Below are 14014 nucleotides of genomic sequence, written 5' to 3' on the forward strand. Positions count from 1 at the left end.
GACTCTGTGGGACCCCATAGATGGCAGCCCACCAGGCTCCTCTATCCCTGGGATTCGCCAGTCAAGAATACTGGAGTGGGTTACCATTTCCTTCTCCAATGCATGAAAGTGAAAGTGAAGTCCCTCAGTCGTGTCCCACTCCTAGGGACCCCATGGACTGCAGCCAACCAGGCTCCTCCATCCATGGGATTTTCCAGGCAAGAGTACTGGAGTGGGTTGCCATTGCCTTCTCCAGGTTTCATGTTTTAAAAAATTCCTTTATATTCTTTCAACAAGAATAGCACTCGTGGGCTCACATACTGTATTTTTGGTTAGTGGGCATTAGAGTCAGGTGTAAAATCCTTCCTCTCCAATGACAGGACACAGCTAATGGACGATGATATCAATGATTTATTAAAATATCCAACCTTATTTTGGGCAGTGTCTTTGATTTCTTCTGAGAGTCTACCATCTAAAGCATCACCGACTGAACTAAAGTCATATATTTCAGCTTTATTTCTCTGTCTTCTCAGCTAACCCAAACTCTAGGTAACTTTCTCTGATTTCCCCGAAGCCATCCTTTATTAGGTAAAAACTTATTGGGAGCCTATAAAGGCAGGCTATCCTGGTGGGCTGACCCCAGCCCTGACTCTTACCAATTGTATGACTTACTTGCAGGCCTCAGTTTCTTCATGTTTAAAATGGGAATAATAATATTTGTATTGCAGAGTTCTTGTAAGGATTAAGTGAGAAAATGCATGTAAAGCATTCAGCCCAGAGCCTGTCACATAGTAAGCATTAATAAGTTATAATTACAGAGTACAGAGAAATGAAGTTGGTATTTTAACAGAAACCAAAAGAAATTTTTTTTAAGATATAATACCCATGTTTTAAAAAGTCAGTCTTGCAGGAGAAGACAAAATAACAGGCAGCAAGTCAGCAATCTATTAATTATAAGTAGCCTTGGCATGTTCTTTTTCCTTGTTTGAGCATCACCTTTTTCATATAACAAAGGAGAAGATATTCCATTTACAGGAAGATAGAATATATGTACTTTTCCCTATTCCTCCTAAGAACAACTGAAAAAATTGGAAAGTTATATACAAACCAAATATAAAAAGGCTCTGAAAGGTGGAGAGAAGACAACAAACTGGCTCAGACCCAAGGAACAACACAGTGGAGAGTTCCTTGGTTTTCTTTTTGCCCCATACATCTTAAATTTGGTGTTAAAGAAGCCAGAAAGCCAAAATGCCAATGTGGCAGACCAAAAGAGAAAGTCCCAACAAAAGTCTGTTCTATATAGCCACAGGACTAGGAAAGATTAGCAGTTCTGAAAACATTTACCCAATAACTGCTCTACTCCAGACAAACACCAAGAAAAAAAAAAAAAAAACAACTCTGTGGTGTTATCCTTACTCATGCCAGTGGTGGCCAAGTGGGGAGCCCAGACTTCCACCTTCACCCAGCTGTAATGAGGTAGCTACCCAGAGTGTTGTCAGAGAAGGCCAGATAGGGAGTCGAGACTTTCATCTCCACTGGGTAGTAATGAGCCTCTCTTCCTACTCCTTGCTGGGGTGTGTCAGAGAAAGCCTAGGGAAGAGTCAGTGCTTTCACCACAACACAGCATTAATGATGACAACCCCTCTGTAGCAGTGTCAGTGGAGGCCATGCAGGGAGAAATAAAGGCATTTCTGTCTCTCCCAGTCAGGATGGTATCAGTGGAGGCCTAGTGGGGAGCCAGAACTTCCGTCTCCTCCCAGTAAAAATGAAGAGTCCCTACTGCCTCAGGTGTCAGTGGATTTTAAGAGGAGAACCTGGACTTCTACCTTACCAGGCAGTAACAAGGTAACACCTTCCCCTCTCAGCACTTTATCAAAATAAGATGGCTAAAACAGAACGTTTCAGTAAGATCCAGAATCTTACAGCATAGTACATGCAATGTCAGTAGCTGAACTGAAAATAACTTGTCATATCAAGAACCAAGAACATTTCGACTTTAATGAAAAAAGGCAATAAAAAGATGCCAGCACTGAGATGAGAGGTGTTGGAATTATCTGGTATAAATTATAAAGCAACCATCCTAAAAATGCTTCAGCAACCAATTATGAATATGCTTGAAACAAAGTAAAAAAATAGAAAGTCTCAAAAAATAAATAGAAGATATAAAGAAGAACCAAATAGAAATTTTAGAGCTGAAAAATACATGAACCAAAATTAAAAATTCAAAGAACGGACTCGATAGCAAAATGGAAGCAACAGAGTAAAGAATCAATGAACTTGTAGAAAGAACAACAGAAATCACTCAGTCTGAACAATAGAAAATAGACTGAAAAAAATTTAATGGAATCTCAGGGACAAGTGGGACTATAACAGAAGCTCTAACATTTGTGTCTCATAAGCATCCCAGAAAGGGAGGGGAAAAAAGATGGGACTGAATTACTTGAAGAACTAATAGCTAAAAGTGCCGCAAATTTGACAAAAGATAGACTTCTACAGTTTTAAGAGCCTTGGAAAATCCAAAACAAGATAAATCCATAGGAATCTATACCAAGACAAATCATAGTCTACGTCTGAAAACAAAAAACAATGAAAAAAAATCTTGAAAGCAGTGAGAGAAACACTTTACCTTCAGTGAGAAAATAATTTAAATGACAGCAGATTTCTTATCCGACACCATGGAGACCAGAAGGAAATTGCACAATATTTTTTCATTTGCTGAAAGAGCTATTAATCCAAAAATCATTGTTGTTGTTGTTCAGTTGTGTCTGACTGCAGCACACCAGACTTCCCTGTCCTTCACCACCTCCTAGAGCTGCTCAGACTCATATCCATTGAGTCAGTGATGCCATCCAACCATCTTGTCGTCTGTCATCCCCTCTTCAGTCTTTCCCAGCATCAAGGTCTTTTCTAATGAGTTGGCCCTTTGCATCAGGTGGCCAAGGTATTGGAGCTTCAGCTTCAACATCAGTCTTTCCAATGAATATTCAGGATTGATTTCCTTTAGGATGGGCTGGTTTGATCTCCTTGAAATCCTAGGCACTCTGAAGAGTCTTCTCCAACACCAAAGTTCAAAAGCATCAATTCTTCACTGAAGTCTTCTGTATGGTCCAACTCTCACATCCATACATGCCTACTGGAAAAACCATAGCTTTGACTAGATGGACCTTTGTTGGCAAAGTAATGTCTCTGCTTTTTAATCGTTATCTAGGTTTGTCATAGCTTTTCTTCCAAGGAGCAACTGTCATGGCTGCAGTCACCATCTGCAGTGATTTTAGAACCCAAGAAAGTAAAGTCTGTCACTGTTTCCATTGTTTCCCCATCTATTTACCATGAAGTGATGGGACTGGATGCTATGATCTTATTTTATTTGAATTTTGAGTTTTAAGCCAGCTTTTTCACTCTTGTCTTTAACCTTCATCAAGAGGTTGTTTAGTTCCTCTTTGCTTTCTGCCATGAGTGGTGTCATCTGCATATCTGAGGTTATTGATATTTTTCCTGGCAATATTGATTCCAGCTTGTACTTCATCCGGCCCAGCATTTCTGAAAATAGCCTTCAAGAGTGAAGGAGAAATCAAGATATATGAAGGAAAACTAAGAGAATTTATCACCAGCAAGACCTACCCTAAAAGAATGGCTAAAAGAAGTTCTCTAAACAGAAAGGAAACGATAAAAGAAGGCATCTTGGAACATGGAGTAGGAAGGAAGAACAATGGAAAAGGGAAAACATGGATAGATGTGGTAGTTTTCTTTGTCTTCTTAAGTTTTCTAAATTATGTTCAATGGTTGAAGCAAAAATTACACCACTGATGTGGTTCAAATGCATATGGAAGAAATATTTAAAACAATTATTTTACAAACAAACATATTGGGAGGTAAATTTTCTATAATTTGCTCAAACTGGTAAAATGTTTACACCAGTAGACTGTGATAACTTAAGTATATATAATGTAATACCTAGGACAACCACTTCAAAACCTATACACTCAAAAATGCTAGAGATAAATCAAAATGAAATTCTAAAAAAGTTCAAGTAATGTGTAAAATCAGAAAAAATAAAAGATGAAAAACAGAGCAAACAGAAAAATGGCAGGCTTAACCCTTAACATATCAACATTTACATTTAAGATATCAACTATTTAGAAATATGCCGTCTGCAAGAAACACCAAAAATAATAATTAGGTTGGAAATTTCAAAAAGGGAAAGATATGCAAATATTAAAGGAAAGCAGGATTGACTATATTAATAACAGATAAAGTAGACTTCAGAGCCAAGAAAATTACCAGAGGTAGAGAAGGACAGCACATAATAATAAAAGGCTTGCTCTTCCAAGAAGATGTAGCAGACCTACATGTGTATGCAACAAACAGCAGAGCCCCAAAATATGTGAAGCAAAAACTGATGTAACTGGAATGGAGAAACAGACACAAATCCACAATTACAGCTGGAGACTTCACCACTCCTCTCTCAACAATTGATAGAACGACTGGACAGAAAATCAACAAGGATATAGTAAAATTCAAAACATCAACAACACCAATAAGACTCGAGACATTTATAGACTACTCCAACTAGTAACAGCAGAATACACATTCTTTTCAACAACCCATGGAACATACAGCAAGAGAGACCACATCCTGGGCTATAAAACAAACATCAATACATTTAAAAGAATTGAAGTCAAACAGTGCGTTCTCTGACCACAGTGGAATCAAACTAGAACTCAATAACAAAAAGTTAACAGGAAAGTCACCAAATTCCTGGACACTGAACAACACACTTCAAAACAATCCATAAGTCAGAGAGGAAGTTTCCAGGGAAATAAATACACTGAAGTAAATGAAAATAAAATGTACCAAAATTTCTGGGACACAGCTAAAGTGGTGCTGAAAAGGAAATTTATAGCACTAAAATGCATATAGTAGACTAAAGAAAAAGTCTCAGATTAATAATACAAGCTCCCTCTGCAAGAATCTAGAAAAATAAGAGCAAATTATACCCAAAATAAGCAGAAGGAAGGAAATAATAAAGAGGAAAAGTGAATGAAACTAAAACCTGAAAAGTTCACATGCTGATGATTCCATTTATGTAAAATTCTTGAAGTGACAAAATTATAGAAATGAAGAACAGGTTAGTTGTTGCCAGGGATTAAAGATGAGTAGAGATCAGAGGATGGAGGTTGGAGGCAGAGATGGGAGGTGAGAGTGCTGATGAAATTATTTTTTAATCTTGTCTGTTATTTGATGTTGCTATCCTAGTTGTGGCATGTAGTATAGTTGTGCAAGATGGGGAAAACTGGGTACACAGGATCTCTGCATTGCTTTTTTACAACTGCATGTCAACCTACAATTATTTACTATAAAAAGTTTTAGAAAAGTCTGAACTAAATAATAACATCTAACGATTGTTGCTATGTGCTGTCAATGTTCAAAGCACTTTACATGTCTTATCCTCATTTGGTCCTCACAACACCCCGCTGTATGAGGGTAGGTATTAGTCTGTACTTATTTTAAGGAAACAAAGGTATAGAGAGGTTAAGTGAATTGCTGACGATCATGTAACCAATAAGATCCCACACTGGGATTCAGACTGTTTGTCTGCCTCTAGAACCTGTGCACTAGAAAATCTTAAAGTGCACACTAGTATTAATAAAAATGAAGAGTTCACTGTCAAAAGAATATGAAATGGGGACTTTCCCTGGCAGCCCAGTGGTTAAGAATCCATGCTTCCACCGCAGAGGGCATGGGTTTGATCCCTGGTCAGGAAACTAAGATCCTGCATGCCATGTGGCTTGTCCAAAAATAATTTTAAAAATATGAAGTGAAGGAATAGTTTTTAATTGGGATGGAGTTGTCTGGGAAGGAAACAACCATTTCTTAAACCTTTCCTTCATTCACCATTTAGTACAGAACTTCCTCGACTTATGATGGGGTTACATACGGATAAACCCATGGTAATTTGAGAATACTGTGAGTGGAAAATACATTTAGTAAACCTAGCTTATCAAATATCATAGCCTAGCCTGGCTTACCTTAAACGTGCTCAGAACACTTACATTAGACTGTATTGGGCAAAATCATGTAACACAAAGCCTATTTTATAATAAAGTATTGGATATCTCATGTAGTTTGTTGAATATAGTACTGAAAGTGATAAACAGAGTGGCCGAGTACAGAATAGTTCTTAGTGTATCAGTTGTTTCCCCTCACGTCTGTGTGGCTGAGTGGAAGCTGTGGCTCACTGCCACTGCCCAGCATCACAAAAGAGCAGCATATTGCCCAGGGCTAGCCTAGAAAAAAAAATAAAAACTCAAAATACCATTTTTACTGAATGTGTAGTGCTTTTCCACCATTGTAAAGTCGAAATTAAAACTATTAGAACCACTGTAATTTGGGACATGTCTCTACCTGTTTTTAATAAGGATGACAGAAATAGGTTTCATGTCACAGACCAGTTCTGTCTGATTGACAGTGATGACTAGAAAATTATGTTCACACCAGATTCTGAGGCCACATCACAGTTGGGCAAGGAAGAGTTCAATGGTTCGTTATAGATATCTGCCATTTACAAGGTTGAAGGAAGGCATAGCGTGAAGAATGAGTGATAGAGAGACTTCCCTGGTAGTGCAGTAGTTAAGGATCCATCTTGCAATGCAGGGGACACAGGTTTGGACCTCTGGTCGAGGAACTAAGATTCCCACCTGCCATGGAGCAGCTAAGCCCTCTGCCGCAGCTGAGCCTGCACGCCACAAATAGAGAGTCCTTGTGCCTCAACAAAAGATCCTCCATGACACAAGGAAGATCCTGAGCGCCGCAAGTAAGACCCAAGGCAGCCCCCCCCCCAAAAAAGAGAGTGAGTGATACATATATTTGCATCTGTCACTATTTTCAGATTTGAGCTGAGCGTTTTGCATGTATTCTGCCACGTAATCCATACAAAACACTCACGTTGGGTAGTATTCATTTCATAGACAAGGGAACTGAGGTTCGGAGAGTTTAAGAAACTTGTCCAAACACACTCAGTACAACCCTTCCTGAAGGAGAGAAGTTTTATTGAGCTCTTTTTACAGTTTTTATTTATTCATTGACTGCACTGGGTCTTTGTTGCAGCCCGCGGGCTTTCTCTACTTGTGTGGAGCGGGGTGGGGGAGCTACTCTCTAGTTGCGGTGGGTGGGCTTCTCATTGTGGTGGCTACTCTTGTTGCAGAGCAGAGGCTCCAGGGACCGCCAGCTCAGTAGCTGAGGCACACAGGTCCAGCTGAGGCGTTCTCCTGGAGCAGGGATCAAACTTGTGTCTCCTGCATTGGCAGGCAGATTCTCAGCACTGGACCACCAGGGGAGTCCTATTGAGCTCTCGAAAGAGATGATAAACCTGGGTTGTCAGAGAGGGAAGAGGGGTTTGGGTGTAAGCACAGAAGAAATCAGTCAATCACACAAAAGACAGGAAACAGATTGGCCTGATTAGAGTCAAGGAGCACTCTGGGCAGTAATGACCAGAGATCAAGGGAGACAAAGTGCTCAACTAACTGAAAGCTTTGAAACAAAATGCTCTTACAGATAATAGATTTGCTCCTCCAAGTTTGTTTTCTGAGAGTTCCTAGTGTGGCGGAATATGAAGCAGTGACAGGAGAAGGTTTCAAGACTTTGATTTTCTTTCCCCATCTTCTTCATTGGGCTGTCATTTTTCTTAACCTGCCCTCTTAAGAGGATTGGAGCTCACCCTCTAGCCATAATTTTCCACTTTTTAAAAAATTATAAATGATGAACAAATATATTGCAAAAATCTCTGATAATAATAAAAGAGTATATAAATTGCAAAATATTGCCCATAACCTTTAATCAACCATTCCCCAAAGGCAACTTCTGTTAATAACTTGGCATCTATCCTTTTAAATCCTTTGGTTGTGTGTTACATAGCATTTAAAAAATACATTTACATACATATGCTGTATTTTACATGTATTTATATTTAATCCTAATAAAAAAGTTATGACCAACCTAGATAGCATATTGAAAAGCAGAGACATTACTTTGCCAACAAAGGTCCGTCTAGTCAAGGCTATGGTTTTTCCAGTGGTCATGTATGGATGTGAGAGTTGGACTGTGAAGAAAGCTGAGCGCTGAAGAATTGACGCTTTTGAACTGTGGTGTTGGAGAAGACTCTTGAGAGTCCCTTGGACTGCAAGGAGATCCAACCAGTCCATTCTGAAGGAGATCAACCCTGGGTGTTCTTTGGAAGGAATGATGCTAAAGCTGAAACTCCAATACTTTGGCCACCTCATGTGAAGAGTTGACTCATTGGAAAAGACTCTGATGCTGGGAGGGATTGAGGGCAGGAGGAGAAGGGGACGACAGAGGATGAGATGGCTGGATGGCATCACTGACTCGATGGATGTGAGTCTTGGTGAACTCTGGGAGTTGGTGATGGACAGGGAGGCCTGGCGTGCTGCGATTCATGGGGTTGCAGAGCCGGACACGACTGAGCGACTGAACTGAGCTGAACTGAAAGACATAAATTCAGTTTAATTATTCTTCCTAAACATCAAAGGCCCAAATGTTTAATCTGGAGCCCAGGTTGTTTTAATGTTTTCCTTTGCGGAAATCTGCATTTCTCACAGGGATGCTAAGATGCCATGGGGAGGGCTATCAAAGGTTCCATTGGGGCATCCCTGGTGGCTCAGTGATGAAGAATCTGCCTGCCGTTGCAGGAGACACAGGTTCAATCCCTGATCCAGGAAGATCCCAGATGCTGCAGAGTGGCTGAGCCTGTGCACCACAACTGTTGAGTCCGTGCTCTAGAGCCCGAGAGCTGCAGCTACTGAGGCCCAGGCACCCTAGAGCCTGTAACTGGCAGCAAGAGAAGCCATCTCAGTGAGAAGCCCTCGCACCACAGCTAGAGGAAAGCCCATGCACCAACTAAGACCCAGCACACGCAAAAATAAATAAAAAGTATTGTTAAAGAAGATTTTAGTGAACGGGACTTTAAAAAAGCCACATCTTCTTCTGATCACTTTGTCACTGATTACCCCACATCCACAAGATCAGTAGATCCTAGGGTAAGAATGTTGACTTACATACTCATGAAGAAAGAAAGGAGTGTGGTCTTATGTTTGTAAAGCAGCCTCTGAATCAATACCAAGGACCTGCATTTAGCTCATCAATTTCAGTTGATTAGCAAAAGAGAAACGAGTTATCAAAAGGGATTTCCCTGGTGGCCCTTTGGTAAATAATCTGCCTGCCGATGCAGAGGACCCAAATTTGATCCCCGATCCGAGAAGATTCCACATGCCATGGGGCAGCTAAACCTGTGCACCAACAACTGCTGAGCGAGCCTGACTACTGTGGGCCTGTGTGCCACAACTGCCGAAGCCCGTACACACGAGCCGGTGCTCCACACCGAGGGAAGCCGCAGCAATGAGAAGCCCACGCAGCTAGAGAGTGACCTCCACTCGCCACACCTAGAGAAAGCCTGTGCACAGCAGCAAAGACCCAGCACAGCTCCCCCCGCCCAATTTTTTAAGTTAAAAGAAAATTATTAAAGGGGCCAAAACGAACTTTTTTTGTTGGAACCTCTGGAGATGGCCTAATGGGGTGCCATTCCTAGTTTGATGACATTCCTCCTCACTCTGGTTTTCTTTTCCATCTGAATCCCCCTACAGCTGTCTATGGGCATGTTAGGTTTTGGCTTCATTGTCACTTACATTCCGGAGGCTGCAATCAGTGGTTACCTGGCTGCCACAGCCCTGCACGTTATGCTGTCCCAGTTGACCTGCATCTTCGGAGTTACGATCAGTTACAATTCTGGTCCCATCGCCTTCTTCTACGTGAGTAATTTCTCCCATTACCAGAGTAACAGATGCTCCTCCCCTTGCCTCCAAAAAGAAGTAGAGAGACTCTTGCATAGGTGGCTGGGTCAAGAGGGTCCTAGAGGTAATTTCACCTCTTCTAGATATACAGTCTTGATTAATTGCAGGTTGGACCATGTTCTCAGTTGCGTTAATCATTTCACCCTCAGCATTTTAAACTAACACGATTTATGTTAAAATTTGGTCTTTTAGGTAACTGTATCTATCATAATTCTTCCCATCTTGTAACTCATAACAGATATGTATCCTAAAGCATCTTAAGAATATAAAATGCAAAGTTGTCCCTGAATGCAACAACGGCCCAGAAGTCAAGGGAAACACACATGGTTTGGGCAAACTGATAAAGAGTAGGCTAATAAACAGAACCCCTGGGTCCTTTCCATTATGCTGAAACAAAGAAAGTGTATTCTCTTCTTATTGGACATTGTTGTCTTTTAATGTATCTTTTCCAACTTAAAAAGTTATATATCCACCTACTTGCTCTCCCTGTTCTAGTCATGCTCATAAAGATCTCTATGCACAGCAATCTTGCCCAGGGACCTCTGTTTGAACTAATTTAGCAAGTGTCATTTTCTAGATTTAGGCAATTATTACATCCTTTCCTAAGCCTCTGTAATTTTGTTTTCTTTCAGAACATAATTAACTACTGTTTAGGTCTCCCTAAAGCTAATTCCACCAGCATCTTACTATTTCTAACCACTATTGTTGCTCTGAGAATCAACAAATGTATCAGAATTTCCTTCAATCAGTATCCCATTGAATTTCCCATGGAAGTTTTTCTGGTAGGTGTCTTTTTGCTTTTGTTTTGTTAAGTTAATTTTTATTGGAGTATAGTTGCTTTACAGTGTTCTGTTAGTTTCTGCTATACAGCAAAGTGAATCAGTTATACATGTTAATATATTCCCTCTTTTTAAGATTTCCTTCCCATTTAGGTCCCCACAGAGCACTGAGTAGTAGAATTCCCTGTGCAATACAGTAGGTTCTTATTACTGGCCTGTTGTATCCATGGTAGTGTATATAAGTCAATCCCAATATCCAAATTCATCCCACCCCCTTCCCCTCTTGGTACCCCTTTGTTTGTTCTCTACATGTGTGTCTCTCTTTCTGCTTTGCAAATAAGTTCATCTGTACCATTTTTCTAGATTCCAATATAAGCAATATTATATATTTGTTTTTCTCTTTCTGATTTACTTTACTCTGTATGACAATCTCTAGACCCATCCATGTCTTTGCACATGGCACTATTTTGTTCCTTTTTATGGCTGGGTAATATTCCATTGTATATATTGTTGTTCAGTCGCTCAGTCATGTCCAATCTTTGCGATCCCATGGACTACAGCACACCAGGCTTCCCTGTCCATCACCATCTCCCGGAGCTTGCTCAAACTCATGTCCATTGAATCAGTGATGCCATCCAACCATCTCGTCCTCTGTCATTCCCTTCTCCTCCTGCCTTCAGTCTTTCCCAGCATCAAGGTCTTTTCTAATGACTCAACTCTTCGAATCAGGGGGGCAAAGTATTGGAACTTCAGCTTCAGCATTGGTACTTCCAGTGAATTTTCAGAATTGATTTCCTTTAGAATTGACTGGTTTGATCTCTTTGCAGTCCAAGGGACTCTCAAGAGTCTTCTCCAACCACAGTTCAAAAGCATCAGTTCTTTGGTGCTCAGCCTTCTATACGGTCCAACCCTCACATCCATACATGCCTACTGGAAAAGCCATAGCTTTGACTATACAGACCTTTGTTGGCAAAGTGATGTCTCTGCTTTTCAATATGCTGTCTAGTTTTGTCATCACTTTTCTTCCAAGGAGCAAGTGTCTTTTAATTTCATGGCTGCAGTCACCATCTGCAGTGATTTTGGAGCCCAAGAAAATAGAATCTGTCACTGTTTCCATTGTTTCCCCATCTATTTGCCATGAAGTGATGGGACCAGATGCCATGATCTTAGTTTTTGAATGTTGAGTTTTAAGCCAGCTTTTTCACTCTCCTTTTCCACCTTCATCAAGAGGCACTTTAGCTCCTCTTCACTTTCTGCCATAAGGGTGGTGTCATCTGCATATCTGAGGTTATTGATATTTCTCCTGGAAATCTTGATTCCAGCTTGTGCTTCATCTAGCCTGGCATTTCTCATGGTGTACTCTGCATATAAAGTTAAATAAGCAGGATGACAGTATACAGCCTTGATGTATTCCTTTCCCAATTTTGAACCAGTCTGTTGTGTTCCATGTCTGGTTCTAACTGTTGCTTCTTGACCTGCATACAGGTTTCTCAGGAGGCAGAAAAGGTTGTCTGGTATTCCCATCTCTTAAAGAGTTTTCCACAGTTTGTTGTGATCCACACAGTCCAAAGCTTCAGTGTAGTCAGCAGAAGTAGATGTTTTTCTAGAATCCTCTTGCTTTTTCTATGATCCAGCAGATGTTGGCAATTTGATCTCTGGTTCCTCTGCCTTTTCTAAATCCAGCTTGAACATCTGGAAGTTCTCGGTTCATGTACTATTGAAGCCTAGCTTGGAGAATTTTGAGCATTACTTTGCTAGTGTGTGAAGTGAGCACAATTGTGGGGTAGTTTGAACATTCTTTGGCATTGCCTTTTTTTGGGATTGGAATGAAAACTCACCTTTTCCAGTCCTGTAGCCACTGCTGACTGAATTTTCCAAATTTGCTGGCATATTGAGTGCAGTGCTTTCACAGCCTCATCTTTTAGGATTTGAAATAGCTCAGCTGGAATTCCATCACCTCCACTAGCTTTGTTTGTAGTGATGCTTCCTAAGGCCCACTTGACTTCACACTCCAGGATGTTTGACTCTAGGTGAGTGATGATCACACCATCGTGGTTATCTGGTTCATTAAGATCTCTTTTGTATAGTTCTTCTGTGTATCCTTGCCACCTCTTCATATCTTCTGCTTCTTTTAGGTCCATACCATTTCTGTCCTTTTTTGTGCCTATCTTAGCATGAAATGCCCCCTTTGTATCTCTCATTTTCTTGAAGAGATCTCTAATCTTTCTCATTCTATTGCCCAGAAAATGGGGTTTCTGGGTCGTATGCTACACAATAGAATGGTAGTTCTAGTTTTAGTTTTTTGAGGAACCTCCATACGGTTTTCCATAGTGGTTATACCAGTTTACATTCCCATCAGCAGTGTAGGAGGGTTCCCTTTCTCCACATTCTTTCCAGCATTTACTGTTTGTAGATTTTTTTTGATGATGTCCATTCTGACCAGATGAGATGATACTTCATTGTAGTTTTGACTTGCATTTCTCTAATAATTAGTCGTGTTCAGCATCTTTTCATGTGCCTTTTGACCATCTGTATGTCTTTGGAGAAGTGTCCATTTAGGTTTTCCTCCCATTTTTTCATTGGGTTATTTGTTTTTTCAATACTGAGCTGCATTAGTTGTTTGTTTATTTTGGAGATTAATCTCTTGTCAGTTGCTTCATTTGCAAATATTTTCTCCCATGCTGAGGGTTGTCTTTTTGTTTTGTTTATGGTTTCCTTTGTTGTGCAAAAGCTTTTAAGTTTAATTAAGTCTCACTTATTTTTGTTTTTATTTTCATTACTCTAGGATATGAGTCAAAAAAGATCTTGCTGCAATTTGTGTCAAAAAGTGTTCTGCCTATGCTTTTTCTCTAAGAGTTTTATAGAGTCCAGCCTTACACTATAGTGTACATCCTTATAGGTCTTTAATTCATTTTGAGTTTATTTTTGTGTATGGTATTAGGGAGTGTTCTAATTTCATTCTTTTACATGTAGCTGTCCAGTTTTCCCAGCACCACTTATTAAAGAGGCTGCCTCTTGGGGGAGAATGAATACATGTATAAGTATGGCTGAATCCCATTGCTGTTCACCTGAAATTATAAAATAACAAGTTTTTAAAAAAGAGGCTGTCTTTTCTCCATTGTATATTCTTGCTTCCTTTGTCATAGATTAAGTGACCATAGGTACTTGGGTTTACCTCTGGCCTTTCTATCCAGTTAAATGTGTCTGTATTTCTGTCTTTATGCCAGTACCACACTGTCTTGATTACTGTAGCTTTGTAGTACAGTCTGAAGTCAGGGAGTCTGATTCCTCCACCTCCATTTTTCTGTCTCAAAATTGCTTTGATTGGTTATAGTCTTTTATGTTTCCATACAAATTAATAGGGATTGCATTGAATCTGTAGATTGCTTCAGT

At 40.1% G+C, this 14014-nt stretch overlaps 1 protein-coding gene across 1 annotated transcript in view; it reads left to right on the top strand.

Annotated features, from left to right (window-relative positions):
* SLC26A8 (solute carrier family 26 member 8) overlaps positions 1–14014 on the top strand; it is an 84073-nt gene that overhangs the window by 30687 nt on the left and 39372 nt on the right. The window contains exons 6-7 of the mRNA XM_040249835.1: positions 9636–9800; positions 10475–10624. Of these exons, the coding sequence (XP_040105769.1) occupies positions 9636–9800; positions 10475–10624 (315 nt within the window). The remainder of the gene's footprint in view (positions 1–9635; positions 9801–10474; positions 10625–14014) is intronic.

Source organism: Oryx dammah, unplaced genomic scaffold, assembly GCF_014754425.2.
Source record: "Oryx dammah isolate SB20612 unplaced genomic scaffold, SCBI_Odam_1.1 HiC_scaffold_11, whole genome shotgun sequence".
NCBI lineage: Eukaryota > Metazoa > Chordata > Mammalia > Artiodactyla > Bovidae > Oryx > Oryx dammah.